The sequence below is a fragment of the Pholcus phalangioides genome, unplaced genomic scaffold, assembly GCF_987345545.1.
Source record: "Pholcus phalangioides strain wild (caught in Gottingen) unplaced genomic scaffold, Ppha-v1.0 ptg000039l_1, whole genome shotgun sequence".
NCBI classification, from domain to species: Eukaryota; Metazoa; Arthropoda; class Arachnida; order Araneae; family Pholcidae; genus Pholcus; species Pholcus phalangioides.
Window position 1 is genome coordinate 16,894,395 of NW_028301625.1, and position 14,529 is coordinate 16,908,923.

A 14,529-nucleotide genomic window follows, 5' to 3' on the forward strand; every position below is an offset into this window, starting at 1 on the left:
GGCTGAAACTTGGCGTCAATGCCACTGTACTCTAATTTACCTGGATTCCGGGACCCAGGTAATTCGAAAAATCTGAATCCTTTTTGAGTGAAAGTGGGTCCTTCTCAAAAAAAATTATGCCCCCCCCCCATAATTCACTGGTATATCTATGAATTTTCTTCCAGCATGCCCCAGGTCTTTTATCACCTGCTTATATTTCTTCGTTGAGACTGAGCGGTGTGTAAAGTTCTGGGTAGGAGAAGAAGGTAGGCTGTGTCTGTGAATCAAGTAATTCATTTCTAAAAACATGTTCTATCATAAGGTTCATTTACTTTCACTGTCTACTAGTAGGCAAAGCTTACAAAGAAGCTCATTAGCAGTGAGAATTTAAAGTATGTAATTCTGCACGTGTAATAAATCTAAAAAAAATATACAGTTGATCCAGCTTATAGCGTTTCTCCCATTTAGAACGTTTTCCACTTAGTGCAACTTATTTTCATTGTACTAACAATAAGTAACTTTCATTAAAATTTCCTGTTTAAAGTGTTTTCTTATTCACATTTTTTATGATGGTTTTTGAAAAACGTTATAAGCATTAATAAATAAAAAATTAACTGATCAAGAAATATGCAAATAGAAATTAAAGAAGAAAGAAAAACACTTATCTCCCAAATCCAAGATGGCGGTTCTTCTCTGGAGCAAAGCAATTTTCAAAACATAAATGCAGTAGCTGATATCAAATAACATGAACACAATCCAAGAAAAACCAAAGATCTTGCTAAGAGATTAATGCTAATGCGAATCCAAAGAAACAAAAGATACCCTTGCACGAGGACGGTGAGGTGTCTCAATATTTTATTACTAGAAGCATGCTTTTTAGAAGCTGTAATTAATTTTGTGTAAAATTAATCATATTAATTAATCAATTATGCACAGTATAATTGACAATTCATTTCAGCGAAAATTTTTTATATATTTTAAAGAGGCACAAATTTTACTATTTCAGTTTTTCGCGGAGTTGAAATAATATACAAATTTTAGTTGTTATATCCCCTCTCATTTATTTATGTGCTGCTGTTAGTTGTATAGTGAATCATCTCACAAATAGTAAATTATGCTGAATATATATGCTGAGAGATGGTGCTGCACTTTCGCCGCCTGCATCTACACAGCAGCACTATGCCAGAGACGAGAGAGTGTATAATGTACATACAATAGTCACATGTTTTTCTTAATGTCTATATTGTAAATAAATAACATTATCTAAAATTCTCATACAAAAACTGAGATTATTCAATGTCACCTCGCATCATTCATCACCAACATTTTTTCTTTCTCTTTGCATTTTCTGTCAAATATTGTAAAATATGTAATTTAATTGTAAACTCTAATTTGTATAGTATTATTGAAATTGACTGGGGACAAATAAATTATGTTATGTTATATGAAAGTTGCATCTTATCATGGGTGATCACTTTGCTATACTATCATCTAAGCTGCGTTGCTGTAGCTCACATTATTTGTGAGTTATTTTATCCTGAGCACATTTGATATACACATGTATAATGACTTTTAAGGTAAGACTGCTGAAAGATGTACTAGAATCATGGAAGCGAGAAGTGGAAAGGAAGCCATCCGCTATATCTGTTGAGGAAGCTTATGAAACTTTAGAGCTTGATATTAGGGACCAGTATGTATATGTTTTGTTTGAACTTTTTCTCAAAGAAGACATTTTAAATTTCATGATTTTCAGTAACCTGGTATACATGTAGTTTGAATCTTAGCTTAGTTATAGAAGCATTGACATCCATTTGGAATCTCTTAAAACAATTTTTCACTGACATGTTGGCACAAATCTGTTTCTTTTTTTCAATCACTTTTCACACATGTATTTGTAAGTAACATTTTCAGAAATTAGAAAGTGTAGCATGTGCCGTAATATTTTTAACCCCATTGGTTTTTAATTTGAATTATGTTTTTTTGATTTTACAAAAATTTGAATTTTTTTTCTATTATTTTGTTCTGTTTAACCAAAAATAAATTTTTTTAAATATGAAAAGAATATGCTTGCATTAAATTCCTGATTTTGGGTCTCACACAGGACAAGGGGTATGTCAGATGATCACATCATTATATAACCAAGCGGACATATTACCAGTGTCATTTTTTATAAATTTTAAACAAGTTAACTGCAAACACATTTACTGTAAATAAGTAATACTGTATAATAAGTGTAAGTAAAATATATGTGAAAATAAAATTCTCCTCACAGTTGTCTGTGAAATACTCAATTCAAGACTAGCTCAATAAGTGGATTTTTGTGGGTTATGTGCTAAAGAATGTCTAATGGCAAATCACTTGGACTTCCACAGCTTTTTTTTTACAGAAACAACCAGTCTCCTTGAATTGCAGCTGTGCTAGTCGAGTGATCATAGTGATGGACTCACATTCGACAGACTCGGGTTCAAATCTTTCCTGCACCACAGTGGTAGTTGGCTGAAGTTGGTTTTCAGTGGTTCCCAACTATGAAGGGCAAATGCAAGTCTCCTTGTTAAAAAGTTTTGCCACAGTGAGCAACAGGCCTACAATAGTACAAATCTTCAATTATTACACTTCACTCATAGTTTGCAAAATAGATGGCAAATGGCAGATCAATAAGAAGCATTACACAGAAACAAACTTTACTTCATGTACATGCATATTTCAACATGTATGAATTCTCTTGTTAGAAGTTCCACAGAGAAATATGGACGAGGTGCATGTGCTTATTTTAGTAGTATTCTCCTTGAATTGGCAAAACCATCGCAAAATGCTCTTATGGGACTGTGCTCTATTTTTTCTTTGGTATATTCGTTGCAGTGAAACAAGCAATGAAGATGTCGCATCTTCCAAAACACAAACAACTTTTTCTTCATTTTTTGTCCTTTTGCATGCAATGTGACACGAAAATAACCTCCTCTTTCTGGTTGCTGCTGCTACCAGAAGTGAAGCATGCACCATTTAGTGGTCACACAGAATAGTGGATGTGTTTGAATAGAAATTTAATCTTTTTATTCATGCCCTGTTTACTATTAAATAGTAAAATTTGTTTCAAGTATCAGTAATGGCTAAAATTGACAATTGTCGATATAGCCTGGGCGATGCACAGCATGAAATGAAATGTTTCAAGTATCATTATATATGAGTTTCACTGTATTTGTTATGCATCAGTTATATATTAATTTAAAAAATGTCAAAAATGAAATATGTTTTATTAATATTTCTCAGACTTGATGAAAGTTTGATCCGGAAAGCATATTTCAAATTAGCTCAGAAGTACCATCCAGATAAGAATCCTGATGGACGAGTAAGTCAGTTGATTAAAATTTTTATGTCATTCCAATTTTTTAAATTCTTATTAGAGTTGTGCCACACACTTTTTTTTACAATTAGCTGTGTTTGTATGTGAGTGTGAGAGGATTTTGGGATGATATTTCACATAATATGCTTTAGGGAAGAAAATGCCAGTCATCTGTAGCTTAACCTCTTTACAATCAGAGATGCAATAATACGTCGAAATGCCAGAGAAATGAATTCATTCAAGCTATTTCTTCAACCTCTTTTTTACCTCAACACAAAACTTATTGCAACCCTACGAAACAAAGTTGCATGTGTTTTTTTCCCCCTCTGTTCTCCTCACCTTTTTCCTCGTTCTCCATGGCACCCCCCCCCCCCTTCCAATTTACTGTCTTTGTAGAGATGAGTGAATATTGATTCTGTACAGAGAGAGGATTTTTTTTCTCATAAAGTATCAGATATATATCGGGTGCATTTAGCAAATTTTGATTGTTATAGTATATGTTACATGCTTGCTGAATTATGTTTTGTCTTCCTATGGACTGTCATGAACATTTCTGGATTACTGTTATTTTGCCTCAGTCTGTAGGCCTGATGTGGCATCCTGGCCCATGGCTGGAACTGGGGGGGGGGGCAACTGCCCTGGGCAGCAAAATTTAAGGGGGCAGCAGTTTTAGGTGGGAACAAAAAAACACTGTTACATAATTATCAAATTTTATGGTTGTGGGGGCAGAGCAAAATAATGTTTGCCCTGGGCTGCTGAATCATGTTTGCCTCGGGAAGCAAAAATCCTGGTTATGGCCCTGTCCTGGCAATATACCTTTAGGATTAGTTTTTGTTGCCATTTTGTTTCTTGAAAGTTGATTTTATTTTGTTTTGATCTGTCCTCATATGCAAATTATGTGTATTTTCCTGAAACTTTTTTATCAGATATATGTGTTGGGATTATTTTCTTGATCTGAGATGGATGGTTTGGTAATAACCAGTACATATATATATATATATATCTTATATATATTTTTTATAAATAACAATCTGTAACAGATATTTTCAGAGTATTATGCTGAGGTGAACTCAGAAGAAAAGTCATCTGGTCTTTGCCAAGACTCAAACCCAGGCTTTCTTACAAACTGGGCAACCATGCTACCATCTACACCACTGGCAACACGGCCCTGCCTTCCTTATTTCGAGCACTATAGCGTGAGGTGCTGAAGTAGAGCCATTAGTAATTAGTAGCGTCTCTTAACTTCAGCAAATGCCCCCAGGTGGGACGGTAGAGGTAGACAGCTTTTTGTAAGCCCAATATGGTCTATTCCAGTGGTGTATATATAGCATGCTTGTCCAATTTGCAAGAGGGCTTGGGTTCGAGTTTCAGCAGAGGCCAGGTGACTTTCCTTTCTGAGTTCACGTCAACATAAAATCCGGAAAATATCAGTTTTCTTGATATATTGGGCTGAAGGAAAGCTGTTTATCTCTAACAATCTGTAGTTCACTCCATGGCATTGATTTCCTTTCCATCAGTATTACCTAACATGCTGTTACACAACCCAGGATTTTCTCCAGAGTTGGCACAGTGATGCAAAGTGAGAAAGAGAGACAAATAAAACACAGTTTCCATGGAAATAATTTAACATGTCAATTAATTTAAAGTATTTGAATTTTAACAATAATAACAGATACAAAATTATATTGACTGTCATACGACATCAGTCTAGATGTTGAAACATCAGCATACTCGGAATATCCATAAACACTGTTACAGATACTGATCAGCGGAAAGCATGTGCACACACAAGTGATGTCAGTGGAGCGGATCGACCTCTGAGCATGGAGGTCACACAGCAGCGATGTGACTAAGAGAGCATGATATCATCAGGAAGAAGTCAACCGGCAGTGTCAGTAGAGAATCAGGATGAAGGACAGCAACATGAATGGACAATGGTGATGAGGGTCTGGCCCAGCTGGTATTATGCCACTGCACAAGAGAGATTTTAGCAAGATTAGTAGTATGGCTTCACACAAGGATGGTTGCATTGAACAGGCAAATGGGAAACTCCCCAAGGAGTAGTTAGCAAACTACATCATTTAAATGACTGGAACAAGCAGACCCGGTATAAATATATCCCAACCCACTGCTGGTGGGATATATTTATAGCTATAAAAATATTATTAGCGACACGGTTTTACTCTGGGGACCGTCTGCCGTCTGTATCAAAAAAAAGTATTAATACAGCCAATTAAACATTTTCAAATCTGATTTACATAATCAGTCACAAAAACTAAAAACTTGAAAATTATTCTGGTAACAATAATTGGAATGGCAATTTGATCACAATTGCACTTCTCAGGCTATGGCGGATAGAATAATGAAAACAACAGTTATTGTGCAGTGAAATAAACATTTTTGCATAATTTCTACTATAAATGTATACATATTCAATTATATAAACATGTACAAAGCAAATTAGATAGAGGCGAGACAGGCCTGTTCCACAGGGGTTCAAAGTATGTTACAATTTATTAAATGGCATTTGTCAGTCTTCATACCTCCACTTTCCACTTTCATACCTGTAAGCATCTAAACTACCTAGACATAATTTGAGATTTGGCTGGACCGGTTGTTCCTTGAATGTTTTTATACGTGGCCTTTCAGCGATGAATTTTGTTTGCAACTAACTAACTCTTCTGGTTACCTCCTGAGATAGCACGCTATGCAGAACTCAGTGGGCAGAATTGTCGTGTGGGACATTGTGAATTCTTATTGATTGCAGAGACTTAAAGTGGTCAGGTTCCCTGGGGGGGGGGGGGGGAACATGCTATGTAATTATTTCCTTTTCAGTTTATTCATTTTGACATCTTGCACATGTTATGCTCAAGCACTTCTATTATTTTGCACCAGACGAGCATAATGCCTTATTCTTGAAATAATCAAATGGCAGAAAATAATTGAGATACAGATTTCTGCGAAATATCTTATCCATCTATTTTCAAGAAGCAACTTAAATTACTGCTCACTATATCATTGATATCTTTTTGAATTTTCATGGCTTTCATATTATTTGCCCTACATAATTGGCAACCAAATTATAAAAAGAAAAAAATTGTTTTCTGCGCATGTATATCTACAAATCAATTTCTTAAAATGCTTATATCTCATGAAATATCAAATTGTTTCATTTTAAATTTCATTATCGTGTATCTGACCTATGTTTATGAAATTTTAGAAGAAACATCTTCGTGAATATGCATGTAAATATTGTTCTAAGCAAGTAAAATATTTTGTGAAAGTTAAAAATTAATTGCAGTTTTTTATGATAGCGGGTCGATCGCAAACATAACTTTTATTTTTTGTTGTTCCCCTAGATGCATTTGTAAATTAATGTTCACTCAAAAGTGTGAGCCTTAAGCTTAAATGCCTAAAATTTCACATAAACTCAATCAGTAGTTTTCTATAAATTTGTAAAATGTCTAAACTTTAAAGTGAATGCTGTCTTAGACTCTAGTATATATATATATATTTGTTCCCACTTGAAATGTTTTCCTGCTTAGTATGACTTTTGTGTCCCAACTTCTTTTTGTGGTCCCAACTTTTATTAATACTCATCAGGATTTCTCGTTTTAAACCTTTTTCTGCTTATGATGGTTTTTGGAAAATGATATAAGCTGGATCTACTATCCATGCTTATTAGGGTAAAGGTGATAAATTTTAGATTTTTTTATAATCACCAATCGTCTCAGTAAGTTTGATAAATTTCACTAGATCAGTGGTTCTCAATGTTTGGAAGCCCATGACCCAGTTGATTTCTTTTTTGTGAGTGGAAGTCATGCACTTGACTAATGAACAACTGAACAACAAATTGAGCAAAATGAAACTGTGAATCACTGACAGCCCGGTTTGACTGATGTCGGGCCCAGTGGTTGAGAAACACTAAACTAGATCTATCACTTCTACCAGTGATTATGCATACTACCTTATCGCCATTGGTAAATCCAATGGATGCTAAAAAAATTATCACTTTTTACAAGTAAATGTATCTAATTCCCTTCTGTATGCCCCTAATTTATAAATTTTTATTATAAAAGTTTGATAAATACATAAAAAAAAAACCCAAAAGAATGTTGTGCCTTTGACAAATACAATCAGATCATGACATAATGAAACTTTATGTAAAATTTTTTTTGGAAGTCCTTGTGCCGATATTTGTTGTGATTGCAGCCTTGAAATAACAATTTTCCTTCATTTCATGATTGAAAATGTTTGTTATATCTTATTCATTAAATCCAGTTTGTAATGGGAATTCTTTGAATTGGAAAGGAAAATCTTTAAGTCATTCCATAAAAAGTTAGACCTTGATACAATAAACTGAGATTGAGAGAAACTGAAATAAAGAAAAAAATCTTGATGAATCTTTTGATTTAATAATTTTTCAAAAGTCTTTGTGTGCAAATATTTGTTTTTATCTCTACCCTGATTTAACAAATAAGATAAAATTTTTATTCTTTAAATCAAAGAAAATCATAATATCTGGGTGGCGATTACCATTCATGCAAGAACTTGTAAAAATTTGTTAAATATAAGTTTATTGTACTGGGGTTAAATTTCATATGCATAAAAATTTGTTAAATGGAGAAATTCTGTAGGGGTAATATTTAATTATATCAAGTTATAATGTGTATTCGTGAAATGGAAGTTCATTATACAGTCAAACTTGGTTAATTTGATGTCCAAAGTCACTGGAGAAAAGTTTGAATTATCCAATTAATCTATCACAAAGCTGTTAAATGACTACAAATTGCATCTTAAGCATCCTAGCATTACCATAGGATAATTATCAGTTATCAAAATTCAATCATCAGTTATGAAACTCTTTCCTAAATTTAATAAATTGAATTTGTATAAATGATAATTGATTATTGTGAGATTTGTACTTTCTGATACATTCTTTACTCTTGATGACAATATAAGTGTCAGTTCTTGAATAGTAGCTCTTGATCCATAAGTGAAACAACGTAATTCGTATCAAGTGGTAAACATACCAATGCACTCCAACTGAACAGTGTTAAAATGGGCATTGAATATTATCAAATATTAAATAAAAATTAGAAATTATCATTTTGGTATTTTTCTATGCTAACAATTCATTTTATTTGAAATAGCTCACTCTTCATTGAAGCACTTTTGTTAGATTCATTCAGCAGAGATAGGCTTTTTATGAAATTAGATCACAGGTTGACTGTCAAAGAGTTGGCCAATCAACAGTTATAATTTTTTTTGTTGAACTGTGTTGCTAAAAATATGAATCTAGCGTGAAAAGCAAAGTAAATTCTCACGTACGTTTTAGTATACAAAGTGTGTGGTTTTCAGAGAAAGAAGTACTAATTTTTTATCAAAAGTCTATTATAAAACCTGGGTTTATCTTAAGGACTGGCTCCACATTTCTTTACACATTCCTCAGCAGACAATGTTAGCATGACAATTCAAACCAAAAGTCAAGATCAAAAGAAAACCGTCATCCATAGTGTGCTGAAATTAAGTCAGAATTTTCAAATTATTTATTTTTGGTCTTCAAAGATTTGTTGTAGAACAACTGGGTTGAGAGAAACAAAGTCCGACTGCTGATAGAATTTTTCAAAATTAAATTTTGCTCGTACAAAAACCATTATTTAAATTATTTAACCTCAACTTTGAATTATCCAAAATATTCAGAAAAAAATCTAATTAAACAAGAAATTTTTACATTTAATTAGTTAGAAAAACTCAAAGGGAGCCTGCAAAAGTTCAAATTGTCCAAAATTTGAGCTATCCAAGTTTGAAATAACCAAGTCCCGCTGTATTAGGGTATGATTGCAGAATTTGTTAAATTAGAGTTTGTTATCTTAGGGTCTGATTGTATGCATAAAAGAACTTGTTTAATTTGTTAACTACAGTAATTAGTTTAAACCACAAGTTCATTATATCAGGGTTTATTGAAAAATTGACGTAATGTGAATTCGTTATATTGGGTTCTGGTGGTATAAATACAAATACAACGTCACAACAGGCAAATTGCCCAACGAGGTGGCTGACTTAAGAACATCATGGATCCCCGAGCCCTTTTTTACCCTACCTACTACTGCTACACCACACATACACCCCGCCCACAACCCCCCGCGGAACCCCCAACGAATCGGTACATGCGGGAATGTGCGTGTACGTGTAGTGAAACCTGACGTGAAGTTTTTTTGTTTCTCTGTAATGCTTGTTATGTGTAGTGCTGCCATCTGCCACCAGTTTTTCAAACTATGAGTGAAGTGTTATGATTGAATGATTTTTTGTTGTAGGACTGTTGCTCTCTGTGGCGAGACTTTTTAACGGGGAGATCGGCTCGCATTTGCACCTTGAAGTTGGGAACCACAGAAAACCAACTTCAGCCAACCACCACTGTGGGGTTCGAACCCGGATCTTCGCATCGCGAGTCCATCACTATAACCACTCGACCACCACAGCGGCTCAAATGAGAGTTTGCTATATCAGGGTGTGAGATTGCAAAATTTGTCATGTGAGTCTTTGTTAAATTTTGTTTTATTAGGGTCTGAATGTGAGTGCACAAGAAGTTGTAAAATTAATTAAAACTCTGCAAGAATTACTTGATTTATCAGGGTGCCATTGTATAATTTGTTAAATTGGAGTTTGTATATCACATACGCACAAAAATTTATTAATTTATCAAATAGGACTTCACTATATTGGGATCATAATATGTTCCTATAAATAAATCTCATCAATCGCACCAACCCCTCGATGAGTATAAAAAACAAGCCTGCCATTTGGAATCGGCCCTTGTGTGCAGAAAATGACCATGGTGCAACAAAAATGATCAAATCTCATCAAGACAATGTAATAAATTTTATTCAATTTACATATTTCTCAATATGAAATGGCGATTATACATAATCACTGGTAAATGTGATAAATTTACAATCGATGAATGAAATTTATCGAACTTAGCAAAATTGTCAGCGATTAGGCATGATCAACAGTTTTCTCACATTCACCATAACATATGTATTGACATCATCGTGCCCTTCCCTTCCAACTTTCAAGTCTATCTCTGCTTATGGCTTTTGAATTTATTACATATTGAGTTAAATTATGTATATATTTTTATGTTATTATGTTTTTGCTTTATCGCTTATTTTATATGATCTGTGGATTTTTTCACTGTGGTATTGTAATTTTAAATTTTATGTTTTTGATAATTTTTATTATCAATCTTTCTGGTAGTTCACACTGTTTTATTATTTCATTTAATAAGTTATATTTTATGTATTTTTTATATTTATATATATGATTATTGTATTTTATGCCTGTAATTTGTGTTTGTGATCTATTTTATGATTTTTATTAACTTTGATGCCCTCTCTAATTTTATTGATTGTTATTTGTGTTGTCCATACTCAGTGAAGTTAAAGCCTTTCACAGTTTTTACAATAGTTAGATGAGCTTCTCTTCAACCGTGGTTTGTTCAAAAAGTATGACCATAATTTTTCGTGTGTAAACCAATGAAGCTAAGGAGTCATGTTTGGTGCATGTATGTAGGTGATCCTAATGCACATACTCCAGATTTCCTGCCTACAGCCATTGTCAGTCGCCGGCAGACTGCTGATGAGTGAGTAAGTGTAAGTTAGCGCTATCACATTTTTGGTTTTTGACAAAGTGCCAGAAAAACTTGAACAACACTTCTACATTAATCATGATGGAGCTGCCAATTGTGACACAGAACCTTTAACACAGATCTGTGCAATCTCCAAATGGAGTTGCTTCTGCTCGATTGTTAGCACCTTTAGCACAAATCTTTGCTGAGAATTCTTAAACCTAAATTGTCAGTCAGAATGGAACCCATGGATCCAATGCTGATGCTCTCCTTCTCAACAAGTTCTCTGACATTGCTAGAGTCCTCACTTGGCCAATAATGATCTTATTTCTGGATGTTGAGACCTTACCAGAACATGTGCTTCATCATTGAATGAAAATGTGGCAGCACTCACTTACAAACCCATTTATGGTTTGCTGGTGACTGGCAGCTTCTGCAGGCTTCAAAAACTTCAAGCATATGCACTAGGATCACCTACATACATGCACCAAACCACACCTCTCTAGCTTCATTGATTCTTGTACGAAAAAGTATGGTTAGATACTTTGTAATTGTTCCTCGTAATTTTATTGAATAGCATTGGGTGTTACAGTTCTGCTTACTTTTGCTAACAAGGGGGATGTTGGGGTCAAAAATGACTAAACTTATTTTTACCGGATATTTGAATGGCCCCCAACCTTTTGATTATGATACGTTCTGTTTTATACACTATGTTTTTTCCTATGTTTGAAATGCTTTATAAATTTTAAAATTTGTTTTCAAATCTTTTTGTCTAGGAAATATTTGAAAAAGTCAATAAAGCATACGAATTTTTGTGTAGCAAGTCATCAAAACAGCTTGAAGGGCCAGATCCTGATAATATTGTACTTATTCTAAAGTCACAAGCTATTTTATTTTGTCGATATAAAGAGGGTATGCAGTGTTGTTTGTTAAAGTTTTTATGTATATTATTTTACACCTTCAGAAAATTCTTAAGTTGTTGAATATTAACACTTTCGGGTTTAAGCCCAAGCCTGACCCGATGCCATTTTTGTTCAAGGGAACTAAGCCAGAGTCAGATTCAGGCTGAGCTTTTTACTCTCATAGCTATAAAATAGCTGAAATATATGTGTTCCCAGTGTTTTTAAACATAATCTATAAATCTTCTAGTTCCAAAAAAAAATATATAGATGGCAGCAGACAACGAATGTAGCTTTATGAAACAATGTAGAAGTAAGTATAGTTGAAACATATTTGTCTTCCTAGGTAAGGTAGCTATGTTTGTTGTGTTTCGCGATGTCTCGTAAACGGTTTTTAGACTTATCAGATGCTGATGAATTAACTGAACGATATATTAGCACACAATTCTTTGTCAGAGTTATCAGATTCAGATGATCCAGAATACCAGCTCGCTTGTATAAGTGTAAAATCGCTTGAAAATTGTAGTTCTCAGATGACGATGATAGCACTGGTAAATATATTTGATTTTTTGCTTTTGAACAACTTTGTGTATATTACTTTTTCAAATGTTTTAGCACGTATATTTTACGAAATTATTATTCGTTTCAGATGATGAAAAGGAGCAACGGATCAAATCAAAGGCAGAAACTGGAAAAAGGAAAGAAACTTGAACTTATTACAAACCTTGTGGTATTGCTCTGTGCGTAAATGTGTGTTTTAAAGTGTACCATACCAAATAAAATTTTACAAGATATATTTTTTTTAAATTAAAGCTATTTTTAGATATTTGTTCAACATTTGGGTAAGTTTTTATTCAGAATTATTTGTAATTTTATGTTGAAAAGTGATGTTTTCTTATGCAGAACTTAAAACTCTAAAACATCCTTTTTTAATTATTTTTCACTAAATATTACAGGGTTCGTACGGTGCTAAAAAAGTCATTAATTTTAATTTCCTTTGTAAGGGCCTTAAAAACTCCTTAAAATCCTTCCATCTGTTTCTAAAAAAAGGTAGACTTTCCCCTGAAATTATTTCCTGCTAAGGTTGAAGAAAGTTCCCTCTCTCGATTTTGGCCCCAAAAATCGGATTGTGGTAACCGCAGCTCCTTATTCAAATTATCGGCCCCTCATCAGGCTTTTCATCGTGAAACCCGATCATATCCTTAATCCTACAGCTGAAGATGGTTTATTCTAGTTCAATGTTTCTCAACAACCTACCGCTGTTTAAGTTTTCAAAAAAAGAAAAGAAAAAAAAAGTTGCCACACTGCAAGCAGCAAAAATTACTATAGTCGATGGTCATTGCATCAAATCCCGATGTTTCGTGGAAAAAAAAATTCATTTCATGAATAAGAGCTAGTCCTCTGAATTACGAGTTAGTTTGTAAATTTCGCCAAATAACGAGTGTTAAATCGCCAAAAATTGTGTTGTATGTCTTGAAATTTCCTCCCATTTTGCAACAATTTCTTTCCGAGTATAACTGAAAAACAAGAAGAAAAATTTAATTTTAAAGAATTTGTGTATGTGTTGATCCATTTTAAGCGAGAGGTGAATAAAGAGTTGCTGCAAATATAAATAATTTTGCAAGAAAAATCTTTGTCAGCTGTGGTTTTTATTTTGAATAATTGGAGGGGGAACGAATATCACTTATCACTTTTATAATTTTTATAACTTATATATGTGATGCTGTTATGAGTTATATTTTTGACTGAAACTTGAAGGTTTTAGAACACTTTGGTGACAACAGAAAGCATGTATGTGGATTGATTATTTTTTGAATTCTTATGATTCTTTAGTTGGTTAAAGCGCCTGTCTAGTAAACAGGAGATCGTGGGTTCGAATCCCACTGGTGCCTCGTGGGGAAATTTTTTGCCGCTATGGTGGTTGAGTGGTTATAGTGAAGGACTCGCGATGCGAGGATCCGGGTTCGAACCCCACAGTGGTGGTCGGCTTGCAACGTCCCTTAAGGGAGTTGCTTGCCCGGTTCGAAATATCCAGCAATAAAGTGGCAAACGACAAGTGGAAAATGATTAGAAACAAACTTTCGCATGAAATATTATTTATTCAAATTAATTATATGGGTTAGTTAATTTTAACAATGGATTAGTATATCTTGGAGCCCTCTATTTGACGTTAGCAGTAAAGATACTGGCTCACCAATTGATGATCAAAAACAGTCAACCTGTGCAGCGATCGGACATCCGATGTTGTTAGCCTTTCCGTAAATACCAGAGGAGTTTTCTCAGTTGAGAACCGGAACACCTTGATCAGTTCCTGGGGGGCCTCTCGGTTGAAGGCCGGACCACCTTGCTCAGCTCCGGGGGGCCTCTTGGTTGAGGGCTGGACCACCTTGATCAGCTCCAGGGGGCCTCTCGGTTGAGGGCCGAACCACCTTGACCAGCTCCAGGGGGGCTCTCGGTTGAGGGCCGAACCACCTTGATCAGCTCCGGGGGCCTCTCGGTTGAGGGCCGGACCACCTCGATCAGCAATGAAGAACTTTGACTGTGAAGATTGTTTTATATTTTGATTCCGGACCTGCCGGAAAACGGATTCAAATAATGTAGATTATTGCATTTTAATAATTCAGCCTAAGGCCAATAGATACGGTAGTAAGACGGTGAACCGTCCTACTAGAGGGCTTCAG

General features: G+C 34.4%; 1 protein-coding gene across 1 annotated transcript in view; it reads left to right on the forward strand.

The window, feature by feature from the left end:
• Rme-8 (receptor mediated endocytosis 8) overlaps positions 1 to 14,529 on the forward strand; it is a 328,909-nt gene that overhangs the window by 180,069 nt on the left and 134,311 nt on the right. The window contains exons 32-34 of the mRNA XM_089253740.1: positions 1,557 to 1,669; positions 3,247 to 3,325; positions 11,726 to 11,861. Of these exons, the coding sequence (XP_089109866.1) occupies positions 1,557 to 1,669; positions 3,247 to 3,325; positions 11,726 to 11,861 (328 nt within the window). The remainder of the gene's footprint in view (positions 1 to 1,556; positions 1,670 to 3,246; positions 3,326 to 11,725; positions 11,862 to 14,529) is intronic.